Source organism: Quercus lobata, chromosome 2 (genome assembly GCF_001633185.2).
Source record: "Quercus lobata isolate SW786 chromosome 2, ValleyOak3.0 Primary Assembly, whole genome shotgun sequence".
Lineage (NCBI taxonomy): Eukaryota > Viridiplantae > Streptophyta > Magnoliopsida > Fagales > Fagaceae > Quercus > Quercus lobata.
Genome location: NC_044905.1, coordinates 91675772 through 91699884, shown reverse-complemented (window position 1 = coordinate 91699884; position 24113 = coordinate 91675772). Strand labels below are relative to the sequence as shown.

Below are 24113 nucleotides of genomic sequence, written 5' to 3'. Positions count from 1 at the left end.
CTGGTCCTCCCTGGTCTCCTCTGATTTTGTGTTTATCTTTTCAGGACATTCTAAGTAACATTGAGATCATCAACGCCCGAGACATTCAGCTTATTGATTTCCTTGTGTTCATCAGTAGTAATCCTAAATTATAATGGATTTAAATTATTAACCTTTACATAAAAAATAGAAGATTATTAGAAGGCTAGTTATATATAATTAAAAAAGCATCTAGGACCTTGTGTAATGGACATTTAAGTGTCTTTCATGTATTAGCTTCAAAAGACTATTATTCCATATAGAATATCTATTCCCTCAATTATATATATATAAACCTGTTCAGGATCTGACCGGCATTGATGAAACCGGCCGGCGCCGAATCGATCTGACCACTTCCAAGCAGTTAGTAATAAGTTCTTCTTGTTCCTCTTCAAAACTATATATATATATAGTTTTGAAGAGGAACAAGAAGAACTTATTACTAACTGCTTGGAAGTGGTCAGATCGATTCGGCGCCGGCCGGTTTCATCAGTGCCGGTCAGATATATATAGGGTCCAATTAATATGTGCCTTAAGGGCACACATTGACAAATCCATTTTCAAAAAAGTTTTATTAGGAATTGAAAAAGTAGTCAAAACTTTTTCAATTTCCGATAAACTTTTTCTAAAATTGGTTTACTATTGTGTGTCCTTAAGGCACACATCAGTAAAATCCATATATATATATATATATATATATATATACACACACACACACACACATAAAAGTTACAACCTATACATATGATAGATTTTTGTCTCCTTCCTATCGAACATGCATGTTTTATTTCATTTGAACGTAGGGGAATAAATTTAATTGTTTTCTCACAACTTTTATATATATATATATATATATATATTTCATTAAGTGTTAAAAAAAAATATAAAACAAAAGTAATCACATGGGTATAAAAGTTGGCAGAGAAAAGGCATGATACAAATAATTTTCATTTTCTATTGATTTTAAATTTTCTATAGATGTAATTTTGTCAGTTGGATTTTTATTTTTTATTTTATGTAATGGGTTTGGTTATGTATTGTCAAAGTTATAACTATTGTACCCTAGCAAAAAAAAAAAAAAAGTTATAACTATTGTACGGTTAATTGAAGATATCTCCTAGCCAAGTAAATCTTGATTTAATGGTGATCAATTAGTCATGCACAGAATACAATTAATAGTAGTTTAAAAACTTTCTCAAAAAAAAAAAAAAAATAGTAGTTAAAAAAAAGAAAAGATAAGAAGAAGAAGAAGTACTCATTTATACCATAATCAATCTTAATAACTTATTAATTTAACCGAATATCTTAACATTTAAATAGTCTCCTACTTTCTTCTCCAAAAAAAAAAAAGTCTCCTACTTTCAAGCCAAAAAAAAGCTGTCTCTTAATAAAATCTTACTTTCATAATATTAAACAAATGCTTGGTTTTGCTTTGTATACATTTTTTTTTATACTAAAAACTTGATTTTTGTAGCAGCAGTATTTCATTTCCAGTTTGGTAATTTGGCATCAGGAGTAGTTACATCTATAGGTGTTTCATCATATCCAATTAGTTTGGCTTCCATCTTGCAGCTTGACTTCAAAACTTCCTCCAAAGATGACTTGAGCTTGTAGCCTTGAGCCTGCAAATCCACATCCACAGTTAAAGAGCTCCAGAAAATGAAGTATCATAAAAGAAAGAGTGATGGGGTAGAAGGGGGAGGAGGGTTTCTTTTGGGGGACAGGGAATTTAAGTATTAAAACTCTTCTTGAGTTGGTTAGAATATGCCTAACAAAGCAAATAAATGATAAATACGCAACAATAAAGCATGCGTGCCTGTTTCATGAGCAATATATATATGGAGTTCCTGGACAAATAAAAAAAATTGATACTTTATACTGCCACTTTATCAATTCAAAAGTATAAACAAAACAAGACAATCTGAAAAGACAAAGGGGACACAAATTGAAAAGAAAAAAAAATGAAATGAAAAAGAAGTCATTCTAGAACATCAAGGGCCATTTGTGCTAAATGAGAAAAAGGCAAGATCCCGATCTTGCTTTTAATAATCCCATTATTAGAGAAAGAATTAATTGAGAAAGAGATTTTTAAACAACAATAAGCTCCTTACTACCACTTCATACCCCAGAAACAAATTAATTGATTAATAAACTAAGCTAGTTCAGCATCCAAATGATGACACTACCAAAGCCAAGTGGGCTACATGAATCTATATAACAATTATATGGTTAAAAGGCCCGAAAAGTTCCAGCTTTAATGCATGAAAAAACATAATGGCAAGAAAACGGGTCAGCATTCACCTGATATATTAACTTTTAGAGAAGACAATCTCCACAAACAGAAAGAGAGAGAGCAGATAATTTTTTGACAAGTAAAAAATTATCTGCTCTCTCTACTACTGTGTGGAAATGGTCTTCTTTAAAATCATCTGCTCTCTCTCATTCTGCTGTAGCACATTGGCAATTCTTGATGAGAGAGAGCACATAAGCCAAATAATGATATTTAGTTTACCTGAGGTAGAGCTGTAGTCCCTACTTAGATAACAACTGATATTCAGTTCTTACAGAGTTGAAGTCAAGTAAAAAATGGAAAAAAGATAATTTAATAAACTTGAGACAACAGGAGAGAAAAGGCATAAAGTAAGCATAAAGGATTTACCTTCAACTTTGCAAATATTCTTTGTGAAGCAATTCTAATAGCTTCTTTCTTGTTCAGGTTGGTTGCAGAATCAGTTACACAAACATCTTCTCCGATCACCTGTACTTCAACTGAAAATATTCTATCCTTCTTTGATGCTGAAGTTCGTAGGACCCAATTATGAGATTGGCAAAGTTCTTTCAGTTCTCTAATAGGACTAAGCTGAAAACTGGAGAACCTCATTATTGGATCCAAAAAGGAAAGCATTATCTTCCACACAAGGTTCAAGTTAAACCCTGTATCAAGAAGAATGGCACCCACACAAGACTCTACCAAGTCACCCAAAGCCTGAGGCAATAAGTGAATCGTTAGAAACTTCACATGTAATGTTTACGGTGTAGACACCAAAACTGCTCTATTAATGATCACTGATTTTGTAGGACCTAATTGATCATGATTGATGCTGATGGATGCTGAGATTTTTAAAGATTTAATTCTCTTTTATTTTCCCATTTAATATAATAGATTAGAAGTTATTTCCTTTCCTAACACCTGTTAGGTTAAAATTTATTTCCTTTCCTTCTATCAGTTCTATGATGTAATTTGGGAGTCCTATTTAAGGGGCCCCAAATGCAAATATTGTAAGCAGTTGATTATGGATTTATAACATTTGTGTTGGGAGTTTTATTCCAGTGTTTGGTGCTGATTCTTAGGTTCATATCATGCATGTTGTTGACTCCAAACAGCTCTAGGAGCTGATACCAAGGTTCCATCTATTTTTCTGTTTTATTTGTTTGATGCTGGCTTCAAGCAAATCCTAAGTGCTAATTTCTAGGTCCTATTCCTCTGTTTTGTTCTTTTGTTTCCCAAACAAAATCCCCCTCCTAGAGTTTATCATCCCGCATCAATTTATATTCTTTCTTTTCTTTTCAATCATTAGAAATTAGACAGAACATTGATTTACATATAATGTTTACAATATTTCATTTCTTTTTAATTTTTTCTTACTTATCAAAAAAAAATTTCATTTCTTTTTAATTTGATAATTGTAGCAACATTGATATACTAGGAACTAGAAATACTTTTCAAGATATTACCATGTAAAACCCATTAGGGACACCTCCACCCCAAAAATAAAATAAAAACAAGAGTTTCAACGTTTACCTTAGGATATTTTGGCCCCTCATGAGGATTTCCTTCTGGTGCAGGATTTTTAACAGAGTCCACATAAATTTTGATGGCCTCAGTAAGGCCACTGGAATCACAGATGAGAAATTGGTGGAAGGATCTATCTACTGCAACATTTGCAAAGGCCTTGTTGTTCACAAATACCGATCTCAAATCTGTCAATTGACCAGGCTTCAACTTTGGATAAACTGAATACAGATATGATGTGATTAAGTAATCCAACACAGCATCTCCAAGAAACTCCAATCTCTGGTCAAAACCATCAAATCATTAAGCAAAGAGGAATGCCTGTTGCTTAACACCAGAAGTAGAAAAGAAGCAGTGCATACCTGATAGCTGCCTCCTCCATGCTGGTTGTAAGAAGGATGTACAAATGCCTGTAGAAGCAGACCTCTATGGAGAAACTGATGCCCTAACAAATTTTCAAGGGCACCAATGTCCATACGAGCTCTAAGTGGCATGTATCTAGTGCTTGCAATGCAGACATTTGAAACTTGTGAGGCTTCAAAGTCCACTTGTATGCCAATCCATCGAAGAAAGCTAGTTGCGGCTTTGAAGCCACTGTCAACTATGAATGCTCCAACAAGAGCTTCAACCACATCAGCAATTGTTTTCTTATCTAACCAGTGGTGACCTTTACTGCACCTGACTTCATTAAAACTTGCACGATCCGCTAGATTACTTGACCGGGAATGAGTAGAACCTTCATTTTGCTTGTTACAAATTATTGGGCAAGGGCGACCGAAAGCATAGAATTTCAAGGGATCAAATGACTGATCACGTATGTATACCTGAAATAAGAGAGCAAATACTATACACTTAGATATTAAAACCAATTAAAAGAAAATATCAGTAACGTAGAAGGTACTAATTTTCCTAACTGAAATTTATCCGTTCAGCAGTACCTGACAGGAAGCATTGGGTAGTGGGAATAATATAAGCCAAAAAACTTTCTCAAATATCAGACAAGTTGAGTGTTTTCCAGGCCAGAGAGAGAGAGAGAGAGCACTACATTTACAGAAAGAAAAGAAGTGCCATGTGATACCCCAAATTGTGTGGATATGATAGGATTGGATTGTTTGAGTGTGTGCTGTCTAGGTGTGTGTTGAGTCCCACATCGAGTGTTTACTAGGTGGATCTTGGGTTTATAAATGATTCCAAAGAGCCCCAATTATAGCTTGACTAGTCCTTTGAGGGTATAAGCACAAATGTGGCTATCGTTTTCCTCAGGTCATTACATGCCATATCAAATTGTTACTTTCATTTGACCATCAACAATCACATTAGTTTTTCAGTTTTTGAAGGTGCCATGTTAATCACCTTCAAACCATGTTGGAAAGGAACACTTATATTTTGCACTTCATCACTAGGATGATTGGTTGAATTTTCTCGGTTAACTAATTCAAAAGCAAATGAAAAGAAAAATCAAGATAGAATGACAGATAAGTTCATATTTGGGAAGTAAAAAGCATATCCTTTTTTTTTTTATAATAAGTAGATGAGAATCATATCCTAAAATTCATTTACCTGTAACTTGCTCCTAGTTGCTAGTTTGCACAAATTGGAGTTGTTTACAACATTAGAACGTTTCCTTGTAAGTTCTCCTTCATCAAGGGTATCATGCAAAAGAAATAGGCGCCGTCCAACTGCAAACTTGAGAAAAGCATCACCTAGTACTTCAAGCCTTTCAAGGGAAAAGCCCTCCTGGCACTTCTCAGTGGTGAGTGCTTCTAGGACCTAATAAAAAATTCATAACTTTAGTAGCGATTGGGGTCCACAAAAATATTGATCATGTGCAATTAAAGTCATGCAACAATAAAGTTAAGTTAGCATTTCTCCTCAAAGCCAATTATGTTAATACTATACATGAGAAAGCCTTACTCTATCACAAGTAATTTCAGCTCCTTCTGGGAATGCAGCAGAAAATGTCTTCTTCAGTTCAATGGCCAAAAGAAAGTTTTCCAGACGATGCATGATTGATGGTAATAAAGATATCGAACTACCAATATCTTTAGAAAAGCCTATTATCTTCAACTGACAAAGCTCGGGAGGCAAATCAGTAAAGTACTCCTCCAGTTTACGTGATTCTGTTTTTGACACTGAGATGAGCATATTCAAAAAAGAAGATTATTCTTATTTAAAGAAAACAAAAACAAGATAAAACAGTAATGGCTCCAAGGGAGACTGAGGTACAACAAAAGCACCTATGCCCACACATATTTCATTTTATATCAACATCATGTTCATTTCTAAACTCTCAATTTTTTTTAATAAAATAACTTGTTACTCAATTTCTCTCTTTCACATTAACCATTTCAATATGGGAGGCAGGGGCCGAAATATAATTTTGGTCCCTAAAGTTTAACAGCTGAGCGCTTTTGGTCCTTGAAATTTTAAATTAGCACTGTCCCAAAAGTTTCAAAAATGAGCACTATTCCCTTTGTCAACTTCCATTAGTTTCCTTGTTTATGTGTCTAACGGAACAATGACGTGACAATTTTTTTACTATTAACAAATTACACAAAAGCTTGGGTCTAATAAAGCAACCTGTTTTTATCTGGGTCTCTTTCTCTTTCCCCCATTTAAACCCAGTAATCTAATTGAAACGAGAGAGAGAGAGAGAGAGAGAGAGTTTTTGAGCTCTAACCCCCACGCGACACCGTCCTCCCCCTCCGTAGACTAATCAAAACTTTGGCCTCTCTATGCTATTCTATATTTGTTAATTTCTTAGATGCAAAGCATTTACTTCCATTGCTGAATCACATTTTAGTTGAGAAAGTCATCCCTCCATCCTAGACCAATGCCAAAACCTTGCTCCCTAAGAAGGCCACCATGGTCAAAATTTTTAAAGTACCCAATATCCACTTTTTTTTCAGTAAACATTTTATCTTTGTCTTGTGACTTGACTGGTTGGCACTTTTTCGAATTTTCAATGAAGATATTTAAGGTTCAAATTCCCTCTCCCCTGTTATAACTATCAAATTATTACAAATATTTAATCTTTTAATGATTTCTCTAACCGAAGTGTAGGTTTGTTGAGAAACCTAATGAAAATTAAATAAACCCATGAATAATTTTTTTTAGTCATGCATTTTTTGGTTTATGTTAATCCAAAAAATGGGGAAAAAAAATAATTTTGGGTACAGTGTTTTACCATTTCTGCAGTTCTGCTTAAGTCAAGGACGCGTATTAGGCTGAATTGGGTATAAGATTCACGATTTTGTTCTTTTTTCTTTTCTTTTTTTCCCATTGTTTTCACAGCAAGCAAATGGAAGCCGACCCGAAGGACCAAAGAGCAAGCACAGCCACAAGAGTGCCGGAGGGAGGACGATGCCATCACATGGGGGGCAGGACAGCATCGCGTGGGCTCAAACGTATTTCTCTCTCTTTTCAACATAGTTACTGGGTTTGAATTAGGGAAAGACCCAAATAGAAACGGGTTGCTCCATTAGACCCAAGCTGGTTTGTAATTTTTAATTTAAAAAAGTTGTCGGGTCATTGCTCTATTGGACACATAGGTAAGGAAACTAATGGAAGTGGACGGAGAGACAAATAACATTCATTTGAAACTCCAAGAACCAAAACTGCTCAGTGGCCTATCAGGATACAACGTACCCCAGTAACTTTGGAGCATCCATTAAGATCCAACAAAAACAACAACCAAGCCTTAGTCTCATATTTGGAGCATCCATTAAGATATCACTTTTATCAGCTAGACCATTTATTTTAGATTAAGGAGTTAACTTATTTTTTTAATTGATAAGTTACAGATGCTCGGTGGATTTTGAACCCATGTCCTCACCCTCCAACTTCTTTTACAAATGGAGGAAGTGCCACCTCAATGAGAGCTCATTTAAGCATCCATTAAGATATTACTTATATTTGCTAGCCCCCTTATTTGTTCTTTTTACCTTTAATTCAACTTACCGCAGCACATGTATCTTGTACACCACAAAAGCAGTGAACAAATTATGGTTTTGCCATTTTAAGTTCTCGTTTGTGATATGACCTATTCTACGTCTAGTATTCAATGTATGCTAGAATTTCTAGCATATAAATAGTTCTGATTTCCTTCTTTGAGGTATGGAAGATTATTTATGCTTTAATTCTAAATCTAGGATTCAATATTATATTTCTCTTTTATTTTTATTTTTATTTTATAAGTAATAAGTTTTATTGATATCAAAAAAGGAACACCCTAGTACACAGGGAGTGTACAAGGGGTCAACAATCAACTACAAAAATTACAAGAATCAAGGAAATCAAGAAAAGAGGAGAATGATTGGTTTCGCATAGCAACCACCAATCCAATAAAGTTCTAAAGAAAAATAACTTGAGGTCTGGTATGGATCTATCATTATCTTCAAAACATCTACTATTTCTCTCCCTCCAAAGACACCACATTAAGCAATGGGGAACAATTAACCATATATGACCATTTCGATGACAACCAAACTTGCCTTGCCAACAAGCTAGTAGCCCTAAAATGGATTGCAGCATAACCCAGCTTACTCCAAATAAACCCAAAACCATAGACTACATATCCATAGCAACCAGACAATGAAGAAAGAGATGGTTAATCGATTCACCATTACACTTGCACATGTAGCACCAATCCAATATCCAAACCTTTCTTTTTCATAAATTGTCAATCATCAAGTATTTCTCTAAAGCAGCAGTCCAAACAAAGAAAGCTACATGGGAAGGAATCTTCTATTTCCAACTCTTTCTTTCATATTATCCTGTCTTTCTCAAACTCCAATTACTATTCCTGATTTTTTATTCTAAAATCCCCTGACCCTAAACCATCTACTACAAAAGCTAACACTAATCTTAAGAGTTTTATCTTTTGTAGATTCTAGTTGTTGTCTAGCAATGAAAGTGGGTCACACCCTACCTGATAAATTACTTGTTGTCTCAAGAGCTTATAGCTATCAGCATACCATGGATTTCATCTACTTCAAGAATCCCTCATGTATAAGCTCCCATGCATGAGCCTAACACACAGAATTTTTCAAACCAGCTGGGAGCTTGTCTTGGGGTTCAACCACAAAATCCCCCGCTAATAAAATACCATACCAAAAATTTAAGTTATCTATGTCAACACTGCCATTTAATTTCCACCAAGTAGATAAACCCCACTGAGCTCAAAATAGTTATCCAATTGAATATGGATTACGAACAATGCAGCAACTTCAATACAGTGGATTGTTTCTTTTAATTGTGTTAGCCAACAATGAACTCTATCTGGCACCACCTCCCCTGTAAGACCAGGTGAAGGGTGAGGTCATGGGTTTCAAGACCCACGAGGTTCGCATTTAGTTACCAGTGTTAAAAAAAGGCTTTAGTCGCATAGAAGTTCTTATTGCTTTTAGTACCAAATGGAAATATCATTAGGACTACGAAAGTATTCAACTCAACAAACACCAAATCTTTGCAGCAAAAGCTTAATTATACACTGAATTTTAAATACATGTGTGTGTGCGCGCGCAAATGAGGGGGATGGCGGTATACAGAGGATGCAACCAGACAAAACATACAGGAAAAAATGGTTGAGATGCAACACACTCCAAAATTAATAGAATTGCAACTCAAGCAGGAATCACTTAATGCAATTAACCCCAACAAAGTATGACAAACCAAATAAAATAATTACCTGAATCTTCTGGCTTTCGGTTATGTAGCAAGTTACGCAAGCCAAAAAGCGGTTTTGCTTGTAAAAGTGGTTGTTCAGGGTATTTGAGTTGAACGCGAAACCTGACTTCCAACATTTAAGAAAAAATGATTTAATAAATTAATAAAAGAGAAGCAACAGAAGTTACAGTATATTTTGTATACATATATAAAACTTAGATATTTACTACTATGCTTTTAAGTTCATTATATATTAACAAATTCCCTTTCAATAAGCAGAAATTAGGCATAACATGTGTTTCAAAAGCAATCCAAAATGGTACAAATAGTCAAACGAAGTGTCAAGAAGCCTAGTTGCATACTTCTCATACAAGTGCTCTGCATACCTTGAAGTTTCTGAATGAGGGCTGTATCCGCTCTTTCCATCAACTATGCCAGTGATGAAGAAAAAACCCTGTTTGTATGGAGTGGCATACACTAAACTATCCTTAACCTCACTTATGCTTCTGCAACCATTGGCAAGTAGCAAATTATCACCCAAAGGGAAATTTTCCTTTTCCACGGCATCTTCTGGGGTCCTAAAAATAGGGGATGATAAACATCTTCTAATAATCTTCCAATCTACGGTAATTTTTTTATCACTATCATGCAAAATTACTGGAAGCAACAGGTAGAAGGTCAATGAATTTGATTCACAAGTATTGCTCTTTCCCAAGGAAACAGATTCAGGAACAAATTTTGATCGGTCAAGGATGACCTTGAGGTACATTTCTTGAAAATTCTGTGCCAGCACAATCTGTAAAAATATAAATCGGACAATGTGAGAAAATTAGTTTACCATCATAAACTTTTTGTCCAACAAATACCATCTACCTCATCTTTATCAAATTCTGCAACTCCCGATGGCACAAACTTGGTCATCACAGATCTACCACGAGCCAGATGAAGTTTAAGTTCCATTCTCTCGGCCTCTTCAGGCAGGGCTGCTTTGACAAATAGACCAAATTTTTTGTAGTCCCTATCCTCAGGATGTGGAATAAATTCTATGTAGTAAGAGTAAAAATGGACAGGATTCTCCAAGTTAGTCCACGGTTCTTTTAGCACAGCAGGAACTTGCATCTCATGCAGTTCACCTCGTGGATCCTCACCTGACAACATGCAAAATCAAAGACAATTGATATGACATAATGACAAAAAAGAAGAGAAGAAACATTAATAAGCAAAATTGCTTTGGCTCAATGCTTCAACCTTCACAGCTATCTGAGTCAGAAGAATCCAGCCCCATTCCGTCTACATCTACATCATCTTGCCCAACCAGGAGATAGTCATTCAAGGCACCCTTTTTATGTAACATTTCAATTGCTTTCAGACAGGCGTCTTTTTTAGCTGCTTCAAGTGAAGATTGTGGTGTGCCAATAACACGACGTAGTGGAGCACTGGGAGGTAAATTTATGTGGCAGACAGTACCTCCTAAGTCATCAAAATAAAAGAATTCTGGCTTGGGATAAAAAAACCTGCCAAGAAAAGAAACCATACATTACATCTCAAAATATAGATATGATCAGTTATACAAAGTTCACAAAGTTTTTAAGTGGTTAAACTCATAATTTTCAAGTGAAATGATGATCATAATTAGTAAAAGGGCATACTCATCACAGGGAAGTTTTGAACAATATTCATGAAGTAATGAGATGCTATATCCAGAGCTGATAGAAGCACCAGATGAATCAACTTTTTGTCAGTAATCTCTGTTTGTGTGTGTATGTGCGAGAGAAAGAGAGAGAGCGCGAGTTTGTATATGTATCAGTGTATGTGCGGGAGAGAGAGAGAGAGAAGACCAATGGACCGACCAACAACAAAAGTCTTTGCGTGAGCATATAATTCATACACTGATACATGTACCACTGACCAATTTAGTCCTTAAAAGCCAACTTAGTTTTTAAACACTCTATTTTTTTCAACTATCTTAGAAACTAAGTTAAATTTAAATACCGAATTAGTAAGTTTCAACTTAGTTTTTAAACAAGTGTTTTTTTTTTCAACTATCTTAGAAACCAAGTTGAATTTAAATACCAAATTAGTAAGTTTTTAAATGCATTAAACCTGAGTACCTAACTGGTAGTAGCACAATTTTTATTTTTATTTTTTTCGAGAATTGTAGTAGCACAAATTTCGGATATGTTAGTCTCTACGTGTAATGTTACCGGTACAAATTATTTTATAATATTTTTACAAATAACCAGTTTCTTACTAGTTCTCATCTGAGTCCATTAATAACATCACATTTTTACTTATCAATAATCGCTTATCAGAAATTTGTAAATTTTTATTTTTTAAGTTTTTATTTCTAGCATTTTTTATATTATTTGTTTGTTTGGTTGTCTGTCTAGTGAGTAGAGAGAGAGAGGTTTCCGTACTGGTTTGTTGCGTGGGGGCCTCGAAATGAACGACTTTACTTGCGAATGCTCTAAGGTCCGCGATTCGATCGCAGTTGAAGTATGGTGCTTTTTGTGAAGCATCTTCCAGGTTCATCGCTCTTTACAAAGGCCACAGGCCCACACGGCTACGTCATTGAGTCATTGGTTGTTCTTATTAGATTTTTATTAATTAAGATTTAAGAGTACTTTTTTTATTTTTTATTTATTTTGTTGATAGATTGTGATTATTTTTATTTTGATTCTTTGAGTCTGAAATTTTTCATTTGATTCGTCCATGCCTGTAACTAATGTGACCCATCAGTAAATATAAGACATGAAAAAATAAATTTGAAAATGAAACCAATTAGAGAGTGGGGTATTTTCATTATGGTCTATCAATTTTGAAAATTTTATTTTGGTGATCCATCAAATTTGATTTCATTTTCAAAATTGTTATTTCATCTGTGGGCCCGAGAGGTCTGCAACCCAGCCCAAACTCTACCTGGGCCCAGAACCCGTGCCGAGGGGGTATCTTGCCGAGGACGAATGGTCAGTGGCCGACATGGCGAAGGGAACGGCCGAGGACTTACCCTGTCCTCGGCATTCCGGAGCTGTAATAGAAAGGCCCACACTGCGGTGTAGGCAATCCCCAAACAGCCCTCTCCAGGGGATGTGAACGAAATGGGGCCCATAGGGAAGCAGGGTGTGAAAGTTGGACTAAAGAAAACGCGTCATTTCTTCAGTAAATGCACCTGCCAATACCCAGAGATGGTTGAAAAGAAAAGACGTTTGGACAGTGTGAACCTTGATCCATGCAACTAATAGAAAGTTAGATGGGACGGCTGACGGGACGGATACAGAGATAAGCTCCCGCCTGACCTACAAGTGGAGGGTCAGGATCAACCAGGCCGGACTATATAATAAAAAGGAAGGTGCGCCAAAAAGGGGGCTGGGAAAAATGGCAAAAAACGAGAGCCTCCCAGCCCACCTCCAGGAGAAGTACTCTAGGGGTGACGATCGTTTAACCTTGTATGAACGCCATGAAAAACCCATCGCCTATCGATCAAGGCCTAGCCTTTCAAACCCACGCTCTACAAATGATATTGTTAGGGCCGTTTTACGTGCGAACCCGACACTGTTACGGTCCGCCACGAATCGTGACCCTACATTAAGATATTCGGTTAAATTAATATGTTATTAAGATTGATTATAGTATAAATGAGTACTTCTTCTTCTTCTTCTTTTTTTCTTTTTTTTTTTAACTACTATTAATTGTATTATGTGCATGACTAATTGATCACTATTAAATCAAGATTTACTTGGCTAGGAGATATCTTCAATTAACCGTACAATAGTTATAACTTTGACAATACATAACCAAACCCATTACATAAAAATAAAATCCAATTGACAAAATTACATCTATAGAAAATGGTCTACTTAAAATCAATAGAAAATGAATAAATAAACTCTAATTATTTGTATCATGCCTTTTCTCTGCCAACTTTTACACCCATGTGATTACTTTTGTTTTATGTTTTTTTTATTAAAAAAAAAAAAAAAAAAAACTCAATGAAATATATATATAAACCTGTTCAAGTGGGTTCCAGTTAACTCAACTGGTAAAGTCTCTGATAGTTGTATAAGAGATCTGGGGTTCAATTCCCGCCTACACCAAAAACTGATTGGTGTCTTAGTCTGATGAGAAAGAGCTATCATCAGGAGCGGACGCCATAGGTTAAAAACTCTCTAAAAAAAAAAATAAATAAACCTGTTCAGAATCTGATCGACGCCGATGAAACCGGCCAACGCTGAATTGATCCGACCACTTCCAAGCAGTTAGTAATATATATATATATATATATATATATATGGGAATAGATATTCTATATGGAATAATAGTCATTTGAAGCTTTTCTTTTTTTTTGGAGGGGAATAGTCATTTGAATCTAATACGTGTAATTGGATGTGATCAACTATACAGATAATCATATCTTGGCCAAAGTGGTGGAGGATGATGGGTTTGACTGGTTTTTAACCAGTTTCTATGGGTGGCCTAGGACTGATCAAAAAACAAAATCATGGGCTTTGTTAGCTCATCTTGCTACTTTTGTGGATGGTCCTTGGTGTTGCATCAGAGACTTCAATGCCATTTTATATGCAGTTGAGAAACAAAGCTCCTATCCGCCGTCGTACAAGCAAATGGAGGAATTTGGCATAGTTTTGGATTCTTGTGGCTTACTGGACATGGGCGGCTCTACTTGGAGCCCAGGGGGTTCAAATGAACCCCCTGCTGGCCACCAAATATATATATATATATGTAGGGTCACGATTCGTGGCGGACCGTAACAGTGTCGGGTTCGCACGTAAAACGGCCCTAACAATATCATTTGTAGAGCGTGGGTTTGAAAGGCTAGGCCTTGATCGATAGGCGATGGGTTTTTCATGGCGTTCATACAAGGTTAAACGATCGTCACCCCTAGAGTACTTCTCCTGGAGGTGGGCTGGGAGGCTCTCGTTTTTTGCCATTTTTCCCAGCCCCCTTTTTGGCGCACCTTCCTTTTTATTATATAGTCCGGCCTGGTTGATCCTGACCCTCCACTTGTAGGTCAGGCGGGAGCTTATCTCTGTATCCGTCCCGTCAGCCGTCCCATCTAACTTTCTATTAGTTGCATGGATCAAGGTTCACACTGTCCAAACATCTTTTCTTTTCAACCATCTCTGGGTATTGGCAGGTGCATTTACTGAAGAAAGGACGCGTTTTCTTTAGTCCAACTTTCACACCCTGCTTCCCTATGGGCCCCATTTCGTTCACATCCCCTGGAGGGGGCTGTTTGGGGATTGCCTACACCGCAGTGTGGGCCTTTCTATTACAGCTCCGGAATGCCGAGGACAGGGTAAGTCCTCGGCCGTTCCCTTCGCCATGTCGGCCACTGACCATTCGTCCTCGGCAAGATACCCCCTCGGCACGGGTTCTGGGCCCAGGTAGAGTTTGGGCTAGGTTGCAGACCTCTCGGGCCCACACTTAACATTTAAATAGTCTCCTACTTTCTTCTCAAAAAAAAAATAGTCTCCTACTTTCAAGCAAAAAAAAAGTTGTTTCCTACTTACTTCCATATATTTTATCAAGCAAATAAAATCTTACTTTCATAATATTAAACAAATACTTGGTTTTGCTTTATAAACATTTTTTATATTAAAAACTGGATTTTCGTGGCAATAGTATTTCATTTCCAGTTTGGTAATTTGGCTATCAAAATCTACTTTTTGAAGATTTATTACTTTTCTAAGAAAACTGCCACAGTGCCACTTTTATCAATTTTAAAAACTTTCTTAGGCCGTATATCAAAGATCATCACTAATGTTTTCAATTTCAATATCTTCATATTCTCGAGTTTTTTTTTTTAACGAAAATAATTATTTATCAAGTAATAGCAAACTGCAAACTTGAAAGAGGTTTCTTTAAAATTATGGAATCATATACAAATTATAATTTTATAATTATAAAATTATTTCATATGAAAATATTTATAAATAAAAAATTCAAGTGTTTAATTGCAATACTAAAAATACTACAAAAAATCAACGACAATAGAGAATGACGACCGAAGACTAGAGACATTAGTAGGTACTACAAAATATCAGCGATAATGGAGAATGATGTCCGAAGATCGGGGATGTTAGTAGGGGTAGTGGTTGGGTAGTTGATAGTGGGGGTAGAGGGTTTTTTTTTTTTTAATTTTTTTATATTTTAAGAATACTAAGTATTTTTAATATATATTAAAAGATTTAGTTGATAAGTTTTGACTTTTGAGGTTTAATTGATGAGTTTTAGCGGGAGCAACTTACATACAATCTTATTTATTATTTGTTTAGGTAATAGATTAAAAAAAAGCAAAAAAAAAAAAAAAAACTGTAAATCTATGTTTCTTTTATTTATTTATTTAATTTTTATACCAAAGGCACCAAGACCGTTGTTTCGTTTAATCACCATTCGTTTCCCACACCATTCTCTCAGGTCACATTTCTCTCTCTCCCTCGACTTCCGAGCTCACCCATCGCCGCCACCTTGAAGGGTTGAGGATCCGCCCATCGCCGCCGTGGGGGTCGGTTTCTTGTTTATATGGCAGGTAATTTCATTCTCATTCTTTCTAATGGCTTCCGATTGATTGAGATGTTGAGCGTTGAGTAATGGCCCCTGACCCATTGATTCATGCTTGTCAACTTGATGTAGTTTTTTTTTTTTTTTAGGTTTCTTATTCAGACATTTCTGCAATTTGAGATGGGGTTTATCTTGTCAATTTTGTTTTCTTGTTCTTCTTAGAATATGTGAGTTTGATACTTTGATTTGATATTATTTCTGTGAGCACTTTGAGCTGTTGATTCATCCTAAATTTAATTTTCTTGATTTGGTATTTGAAATTTGGTCCCATTAGGCTAAGCTATTGATTGATTCATGGTTGTTAGCTGAACACCACTGAGGATGTTTAGAAATTAGAAGCCACTTTGAAATTTGGTGGTTCTGTTTTGGTATAATAAATGGTGGCCTGGTAACACAGCTTAGGTTTGGTAATACCATGGTTGGACCTGGTTTGCATAAGATGCACATTGACAACAGGAAGTGGAGGTTGAGACTGAGTAGTTGGTAAGACTTCTGAAGGAGGAACAGAATCTGGAACAGCAAAGGAGGGAAGAGCGACGGAATTAGGAATTGGGTCTAGAGAAGAAATAGGAGTAGAGTGAATGAGCATTGGTAGAATGAAGATGTAGTAAGTTTGACAGCTGTAAAGGATCAATGGAAGAAGAAGAAGCAGGAGAAACAGAAGAGGAAGTATGAGATGTATTAGGAGAAGCAAAAGGAAATAAACTTTCATCGAGCAAGACATGTCTGGAGGTATAAATGGTTTGAGTGGATCTGCCATGACACAAATAACCTTTGGATTGAACAGAATAGCCTATAAAAGTGCATTCCTTGGTTCTGGGTTCAAGTTTGTGAGAAGTGTAAGGTCTAAGATATGGATAACAGGCACAAGCAAAGACTTTAAGTTGAGAAAGGGTTGGTTTAGAGTGATACAACTTAGACCAAGGAGAACGAGACTGAAGTACAGATGTGGGGTGAAGATTAATGAGAAAAATAGCAAGAAAAATAGCTGTCTGAACAACATAGAACCAGAAAGAGTAAGGAAGAGAAGCATGAGACATATTTTACCATGAAGACATATCTTGCAGTTCAAATCATGCTCTTAACATGGATTTAATTTAGTTATGAAATTAGATGTGATGAAGACTTAAGTTATATTTAGCCGTAAATCTGAAATGGTATGCTGGAATAGACTGATACCAAAATATTCTTCCAATGGACAAGGAATTGCAAACTTTGCTTTCGAGCATGTGACATTGTAGCAGTACTAGCATATGCAGTCTCATTTTGACAATCTTTCAAGTCTCAGCACCTGACCAGACCAGCCTCAAAACTGTCACCCTCTCTTTGGAATCTTCAGTTCTTCACTATCTCTCGTTTCTGCCATGGGCTGGAATTGATCCAAAATAATTGTATATCCCTCTCTTGAATTCTTACCAATATATCCTCATGTGACATCTAGTTGCAGCCACATAAACAATAATACTAGTACTATTTTAGTTACCATTTACCACCTAACGCTGAGTGCTTCCCTCTTGAGGAAGGGGTGGCGTGGTATTTCCACTGGAGAGGTTTATCATGGTGCACTATCATGATGATATGATATCGATAGTGTGATAGGCCCACATTACCAAAACTATTTTGAGGGATTCCATGGCTGCTCTGCTGCTCTAGTTTTTGCAGCCTGAGCAAAGGATTGTCCCTACATTTTTCTTTTAAAAAAAGCAATAGTACACTACATTCAATGTCTCAACTGCTGGGTAAAAAACAAAATCCATCTGCCTTCTGTTTATCTTATGTGTAATTTGAAATTTATATTTGCATTTTGGTATTCATGTATCACCGCCCTGAAACATGAAAAATTGTTTGGCATTATCTTCAACGACAATAATCTCAATTTTAGACATCAACCACTGTGCTGCTTTCTTGCCCATAAACACAGATCTCATGAAAATGTTTGCCATATTTGAAAATCTGTAAGAAAAAAAAACTTCCCCCCTCTAATACCAATTGGATTAACTTAGATTCGATAAAGAAACTGCGAATTCCCCCCGTAACAATTTCCTTTGAAGTCACGAAAGCAATTTCTGACTAATTTGAGGTAGCTGGGCCTCTCTCTCTCTTACCGTTTTCACAATTTCACCTTCTTCTTTTCTCCGCTAGAAGGTTTCCTTGGATTAATATATATTTATTCTAATTTTACTAGAAATAACCTGAAACATAATATAAAAAGTTCCCTACTAGTTGACACTGCTTATCATAGCTCTTCCTCTACTCTTTTGATGATGTGATTTGCTGGTAGTTTTTAACTTTCTCATCAAGCTATTACATCTTGAATAAATAATATCTATCTCATAAATAGAAGATTATCTTTGTTGCAGATGATTGAGATGACATTATGGGTGACTCAAAAAGGCATAGGATTCTGATGGTCTCTGATTTTTTCTATCCCAACTTTGGTGGTGTGGAGAATCACATATATTTACTGTCACAATGCCTACTAAAGCTTGGTCACAAGGTTAGAGATTGTTATTTGCTTTGGAGGTTCAACTCCTTGCTATTTCATTTGAACATTGCTAGAGGCAATGAGGAAGAAATTTTACAAAGGGTCTATTCTGTTTGATTGGGAAGGAAATAAAGAGAAGAGTTGGAGGAATATACAAATGGAAAGTTTTTTTTTTTCTGGTGGTCGTATTTTCCCCATTTTTTAATGAAGTTGAAGATTCTCTCTCTAAAAATATTTTTTGAACAAGCTTTTGATCTCTATAACTTGCTTGCTATTTATCTCTTCATAAATTTATAGAAGAACATTTTAAATAGATTTTTTGACAACTAAAAGAAAATTTAAATTGTCCATTTTATTATCATTATTTTTCTTTCTATCGCCTTACCATTTCCTTTCTCTCTCTCTCTCTCTTTATTTTAATTTTACTTTCTTGGAAATCGATTGTGATGTCAAGAGCCTGCTGTCTACTGAATAGCTGCTGCATTGAGTTTTAGTTTTAGTTGTCCTTGATGAAAAAAACTTTTTTTATTTCATTGTTCAGGTGGTGGTTATGACTCATGCCTATGGAAATCGTTCTGGAGTGAGATATATGACAGGTGGTCTGAAAGTCTACTATGTGCCATGGAAACCATTTCTTTTGCAGAATACATTACCAACCTTCTACGGGACACTTCCTATTATAAGGACTATCCTTATTCGAGAACAAATATCATTGGTTCATGGACATCAAGCCTTCTCAACTCTTTGTCATGAAGCTCTGATGCATGCCCGCACTATGGGGTACAAGGTGGTATTTACTGATCATTCACTCTATGGTTTTGCTGATGTGGGAAGCATCCACATGAATAAGGTATTGCAGTTTACTTTAGCAGATGTAAGTCAGGCCATTTGTGTTTCTCACACAAGCAAAGAAAACACTGTGCTACGTTCAGGACTGCCACCAGAAAAGGTTTATGTTATACCTAATGCTGTTGACACAGCTATGTTCAAGCCTGCTGCAGAGCGACCCAGTGGTAATGAAATTATTATTGTTGTGATAAGTAGATTGGTTTATCGGAAGGGTGCGGATCTGCTGGTTGAAGTCATTCCCGAAGTATGCCGTATGTATCCTAACGTGAGTTAAAAGACATTATTTTATATTGGGTTCATTTCATGATCGTTGGCATTTATACTTCATTTTATTTTTTTCCTTGATAAGGCAGTAACATGAACTATGGCCTGATTCTATGTTCACCTAAATGGCTAAAGTTATATATATGACTACAATGCTTTGGAGGCTTCAATGTAAGCCAACTCAGCCATGAAAGTCACACCCCCCTCCCCCTTCAAATCCCTAAAGGAAATAAGAGGTGATTCTTTGATATGCCTCTTCTACTATGCTGTTGCTTGACCTTTCTCTCCCACAGGAGAAAAAATAAAGGAAAAACACCCGAGGTGTTCGCACTGGTGTTAGAGTCATTCACTTCATTCCTTCAAATAGAATATGACAACAGCACAATGTATACTGATGCTTTAGATGATGTTTCTAGCATCCCTTGTACACTTCCTATGTGCATGGTTTGTGATGTTCTATATTTCCAATATAACCTTTCAGTTATATATATATATATACTGATGCTTATAATTCAGAGGTCTAACTATGAATTTCAAAGAATTTTGTGATTGACGAATAGCATGAATTAGCTATTCCTTTTGAATCCTGTTGTACTTTCTCTTGAATCTAAGGGGAGTTTCAGTCCTTGTTATAAGGAAATCCTTATGTCAAAAAGATTTAAGGCAGGATAGTTGAATACATAACATCATTGATTGTATTATTAGCATTTTTTTTTTTTTTTAATTTTCTAAATAATGTATAGATATTAAGGGCTCACCTTGTTGTTCGGTGGGGGTGTATGGGATTAGGATTTTTGTTAAATTTTTTTGGGGGAAAATGAGAAGAGATCACCGCTTATTTTTTTTTTAACTGTATTTTAAGGTTCGTTTTATTGTTGGAGGAGATGGACCTAAGCGGGTACGGTTGGAAGAGATGAGGGAGAAGCATTCTCTTCAAGATCGAGTAGAAATGTTGGGTGCTGTACCGCATGCTCAAGTACGGTCTGTCTTAATTTCTGGCCATATTTTCTTAAATAGGTAGGTATTCATGGAAGATCTTATTCCACTTACTATACTTTCATTTCAATTGTGTAGATAAGTAATTTACTTTCATTTGGTATCTAGATGAACTTACTTGAAAGTATGGTTGTTGGTAAAATTCAAAATATCTGTTCATCTTACAATTAGATGTAACCAATTATGAATTTGGTAATTTATTTTGCTAGTAAAACTGAGGAATATTTGTTCATCTTACAATTGTATACGAGTTGTACAATGTTGCTTTCTTATGGTTTACATTCTACAGTTTTTTTTGTTTACTTTCTTTTGAAGTAGTCTACATTCTACAATTGTTTTTATACTTTTGAAATATATCTTTTGAAGTTGCCTAATTTATTTCAAATAGTTTTTATACTTTTGAGATTAAAAAAAAAAAAAAAGTGAAAAAGAAAAGTAGGTGACAAGAAGGCCTAAATGAAAAGCAAGTATAAGAGAGCAACAGCAACTACATAATGACTCGTACAATGTTAGTCTTGAGGCACCATTAAAAGAAAGTAAAATTGATGCCAAGGACTGAAAGGCATGCTGATGTGGTTTTCCTGCATCACATGCTTAAGTTTTCAATCATGACAAGGAGTTCCGCAGTTTTCCCTTCAAAGTGCTGTCATTTATTTCTCTTGCACGCATCCCTGTACTAAGATTGCTCCCCTTTTTGTTATTTTTTCTTTTTTTTTTCTCTTTTTTTTAAATAAATTAATTTCTTATAAAAAGACTCCATAAAAAAGGCTGGAGAAGATTAATTCATTTCAGATAAAACACATGCACAGAAATAGGCAAAAGAGGGCATGATATAGATAATTCTTGCTAAACAGAAAGCAATAGTGACACAAGACACACCCAGCTATGCCTTGGGTTGTTAGATTTATGATGAGGCTCTCTTTAATTTTTCCTCAGGTTCAACTTTAAGGTGATTGTGAACTGCCAATCTTGAGATGAGCCACAAAAACTATTGAAGGTCCTGAAACATAAATAATACTTACTCTGTTTAGCATGCATAGTATGTAAATCTGCAGCATTGCAATTGTAATAAAATTGGCATTACTTTTATTGTAGCCAAAAAAGATATATTTTTCTTCTATTTGTCTGATCTAATTTGTGCCCTTTTGGCAGTTCGTTAACAGAAGCTTTTTGCATAGCCATATTAGAAGCTGCTAGTTGTGGATTATTAACAGTCAGTACACGCGTAGGAGGTGTCCCAGAGGCATGTATATGAGATGTTTCTTCTGTACCTGGTTGATATAATAGTCTCTTGTAAATTACATCTTTGTTGGAATAGATGAGTTTCCAGATTTTTTAAAGTAATATTTTAGTTTAGCTAACCCCTTCTATCCTAATAGGTTCTGCCAGATGACATGATTGTTCTTGCGGAGCCAGATCCTACTGATATGGTACAAGCAATCAAGAAGGCGATATCTATACTTCCTATGATTGACCCCCAAGATATGCACAATCGCGTGAGTGCATTCTTTAAAATATACTTTAGTTTTTACGAATATACACTTATCAAAAAAAGGTTTTTACGAATATATATATTTGGATAATTCAATAATTACAACAGGGGAGGGCGGATTTGAACCTTAGATATCTTCAGTGGAAACATCTGGAGGTGCCAACCAGTTGAGCTATAAGGCTCATGGCTTTATAAATATTTAATTAATTGTACCATGGCCAATCTGGTCCTCTTGTTTCATTATTTGTTGATAGATGAAGAAGCTCTATGATTGGCATGATGTTGCAAAAAGGACAGAGATTGTGTATGACCATGCTCTGAATTGCTCTAATCAAAGTCTTCTAGAACGGCTGTCACGGTATGATATTAAAAGTTTACGTTTTATTTGATGCTCACGTGTTCCATTAAAGCAAGTCAAGCAAGTACCACTAAAATAAATTTGTTGTACATACAGTATCAATCATCAATTATTATGATTAACTGTGCAAATGAAAAACAAATCTTCATTAGGTGAACATAAAATTTAAATTAAGATTGTTTGTCTGGTACCATCAATATTGGTTAAATTGGCTACCAACAGCCATGATGCTTCTTGTACTAATACAACACGACATACTTGATTCAGAAATTTTATAAAATAATTTGTTCAATAGTTTTTCCCCCCATTTTTGTCTATGGGGGGTGTAGAACTTAAAATTTTGTAGTTTTGTTTAGGTCTAGATGTGTGAAAAATTGAGGGAAATTAGTTTGCATTAAGGCAATTCAAGGGTTGCTGATGGGCTTAATTTGTTTATCAGGTACCTCACATGTGGAGCTTGGGCAGGCAAGCTGTTTTGCTTGGTTATGATCATCGATTTTATATTATGGCGACTATTGCAACTATGGAAGGTAGCGCTTCTTGTATCCTTTTGCGATTTCTGCATTATCTTGTTTTCTGTGTGGCACTCATCTTCCATTCACATTCCATTATAGCCTGCAGAGGATATTGAGGTGGTACCTGATATTGTTCTATCCCATGATGAAGATAGAGGGATATCACAGGACTTCCAAGCCTTCAACGAGGACAACAGTTTGAGATGATTATTTCCAAGCGTTCGGTTCCTTTACATGTATACATTTTACGAGAATATTTTTACATACATAACATACATGCCTGTATGTAATGTACAATATGTAATTGTGCTTATAAAATAGGGCAATTTTCCTCATTCATCAAACAGAGCTACAAGGGTCTCTAGTCACCAGGTCCAACTGTAAATCAAAATGGCCATGATGCAAGTTGGACATTGAGGCAAACCTAGATATTAGTTTGATGTAGTGACAGCACCAAGGTGTAAGTGGATCGGATGGTATGATCCAGTAACGCTAATTTAAATGTTGCCTTTGTTAATTTGTACAATCCCTCTCTCAAAACGATACCAAAATAAATTTTGTAGGCAAACGAAAGAAATTCTAGCATCCTACCATATTTCAAGTGAATATCTTCACACGCATGAATAAAAAAAAAAAAAAAAAAAAAAAAAAAAAAAAAAAAAAAAACAGAAAACAAAAAAAAAAGTGGAAAGTAAAAATTAAGGCAGATGAGTATATAGCACAATTGGCATCTCATGATGTTTTTAATAGAGGTATCTAGAATTTAATTTCTTTTATCAAATTATATATATATATATATATAAGAAAATAAAAGAAATCTTTTTATTTATGTAATATCTAAAAGTTAAAACCTAATATTTATTGTTATTGTGGTCTTGTTGAGCCACCTGCGTAGCATTTCGGTCCATTACTTTTGCCAGTTCGTTCATTTTGGTTAACTTTGGTTTATGTGGTTTATTTTAGTTCATTTGGTCCACTTTAGTCTATTTTGATTCACTTCGATCATTTTTTTTCATCTATTTTGGTTCATTTTACGAGCTCAGTTTATTTTGATAGTATTTTGATCTACAAGTGTGTAAAAGGGTTTTTTACCTAAT

General features: G+C 35.5%; 2 protein-coding genes across 3 annotated transcripts; one reads left to right on the top strand and one right to left on the bottom strand.

The window, feature by feature from the left end:
- Positions 1–1320: 1320 nt before the first annotated feature.
- Positions 1321–16646, bottom strand: LOC115973825 (dicer-like protein 4). Its single transcript, XM_031094066.1, has 12 exons — positions 16472–16646; positions 11128–11209; positions 10727–10992; positions 10352–10626; positions 9865–10274; positions 9501–9601; positions 5726–5943; positions 5372–5581; positions 4174–4635; positions 3821–4093; positions 2678–3004; positions 1321–1640 (listed from the first exon to the last, which is right to left on the bottom strand). The coding sequence occupies exons 1-12, from the start codon at positions 16644–16646 to the stop codon at positions 1503–1505; spliced, it is 2937 nt and encodes a 978-aa protein (XP_030949926.1). The 3' UTR covers positions 1321–1502.
- On the top strand, positions 15846–23542 carry LOC115977184 (phosphatidylinositol N-acetylglucosaminyltransferase subunit A-like). 2 transcript variants are annotated; one of them, XM_031098885.1, is made up of 9 exons: positions 15847–16025; positions 18418–18554; positions 19084–19656; positions 20518–20672; positions 21804–21894; positions 22031–22147; positions 22398–22501; positions 22941–23031; positions 23116–23542. In XM_031098885.1, the coding sequence occupies exons 2-9, from the start codon at positions 18435–18437 to the stop codon at positions 23221–23223; spliced, it is 1359 nt and encodes a 452-aa protein (XP_030954745.1). In that variant the 5' UTR covers positions 15847–16025; positions 18418–18434; the 3' UTR covers positions 23224–23542. The 2 variants fall into 2 exon arrangements, with proteins under 2 accessions (XP_030954746.1, XP_030954745.1); XM_031098886.1 differs by lacking the exons at positions 22398–22501; positions 22941–23031; positions 23116–23542 and adding an exon at positions 22252–22390 and having other exon boundaries at positions 15846–16025.
- The last annotated feature ends 571 nt before the right edge of the window (positions 23543–24113 follow it).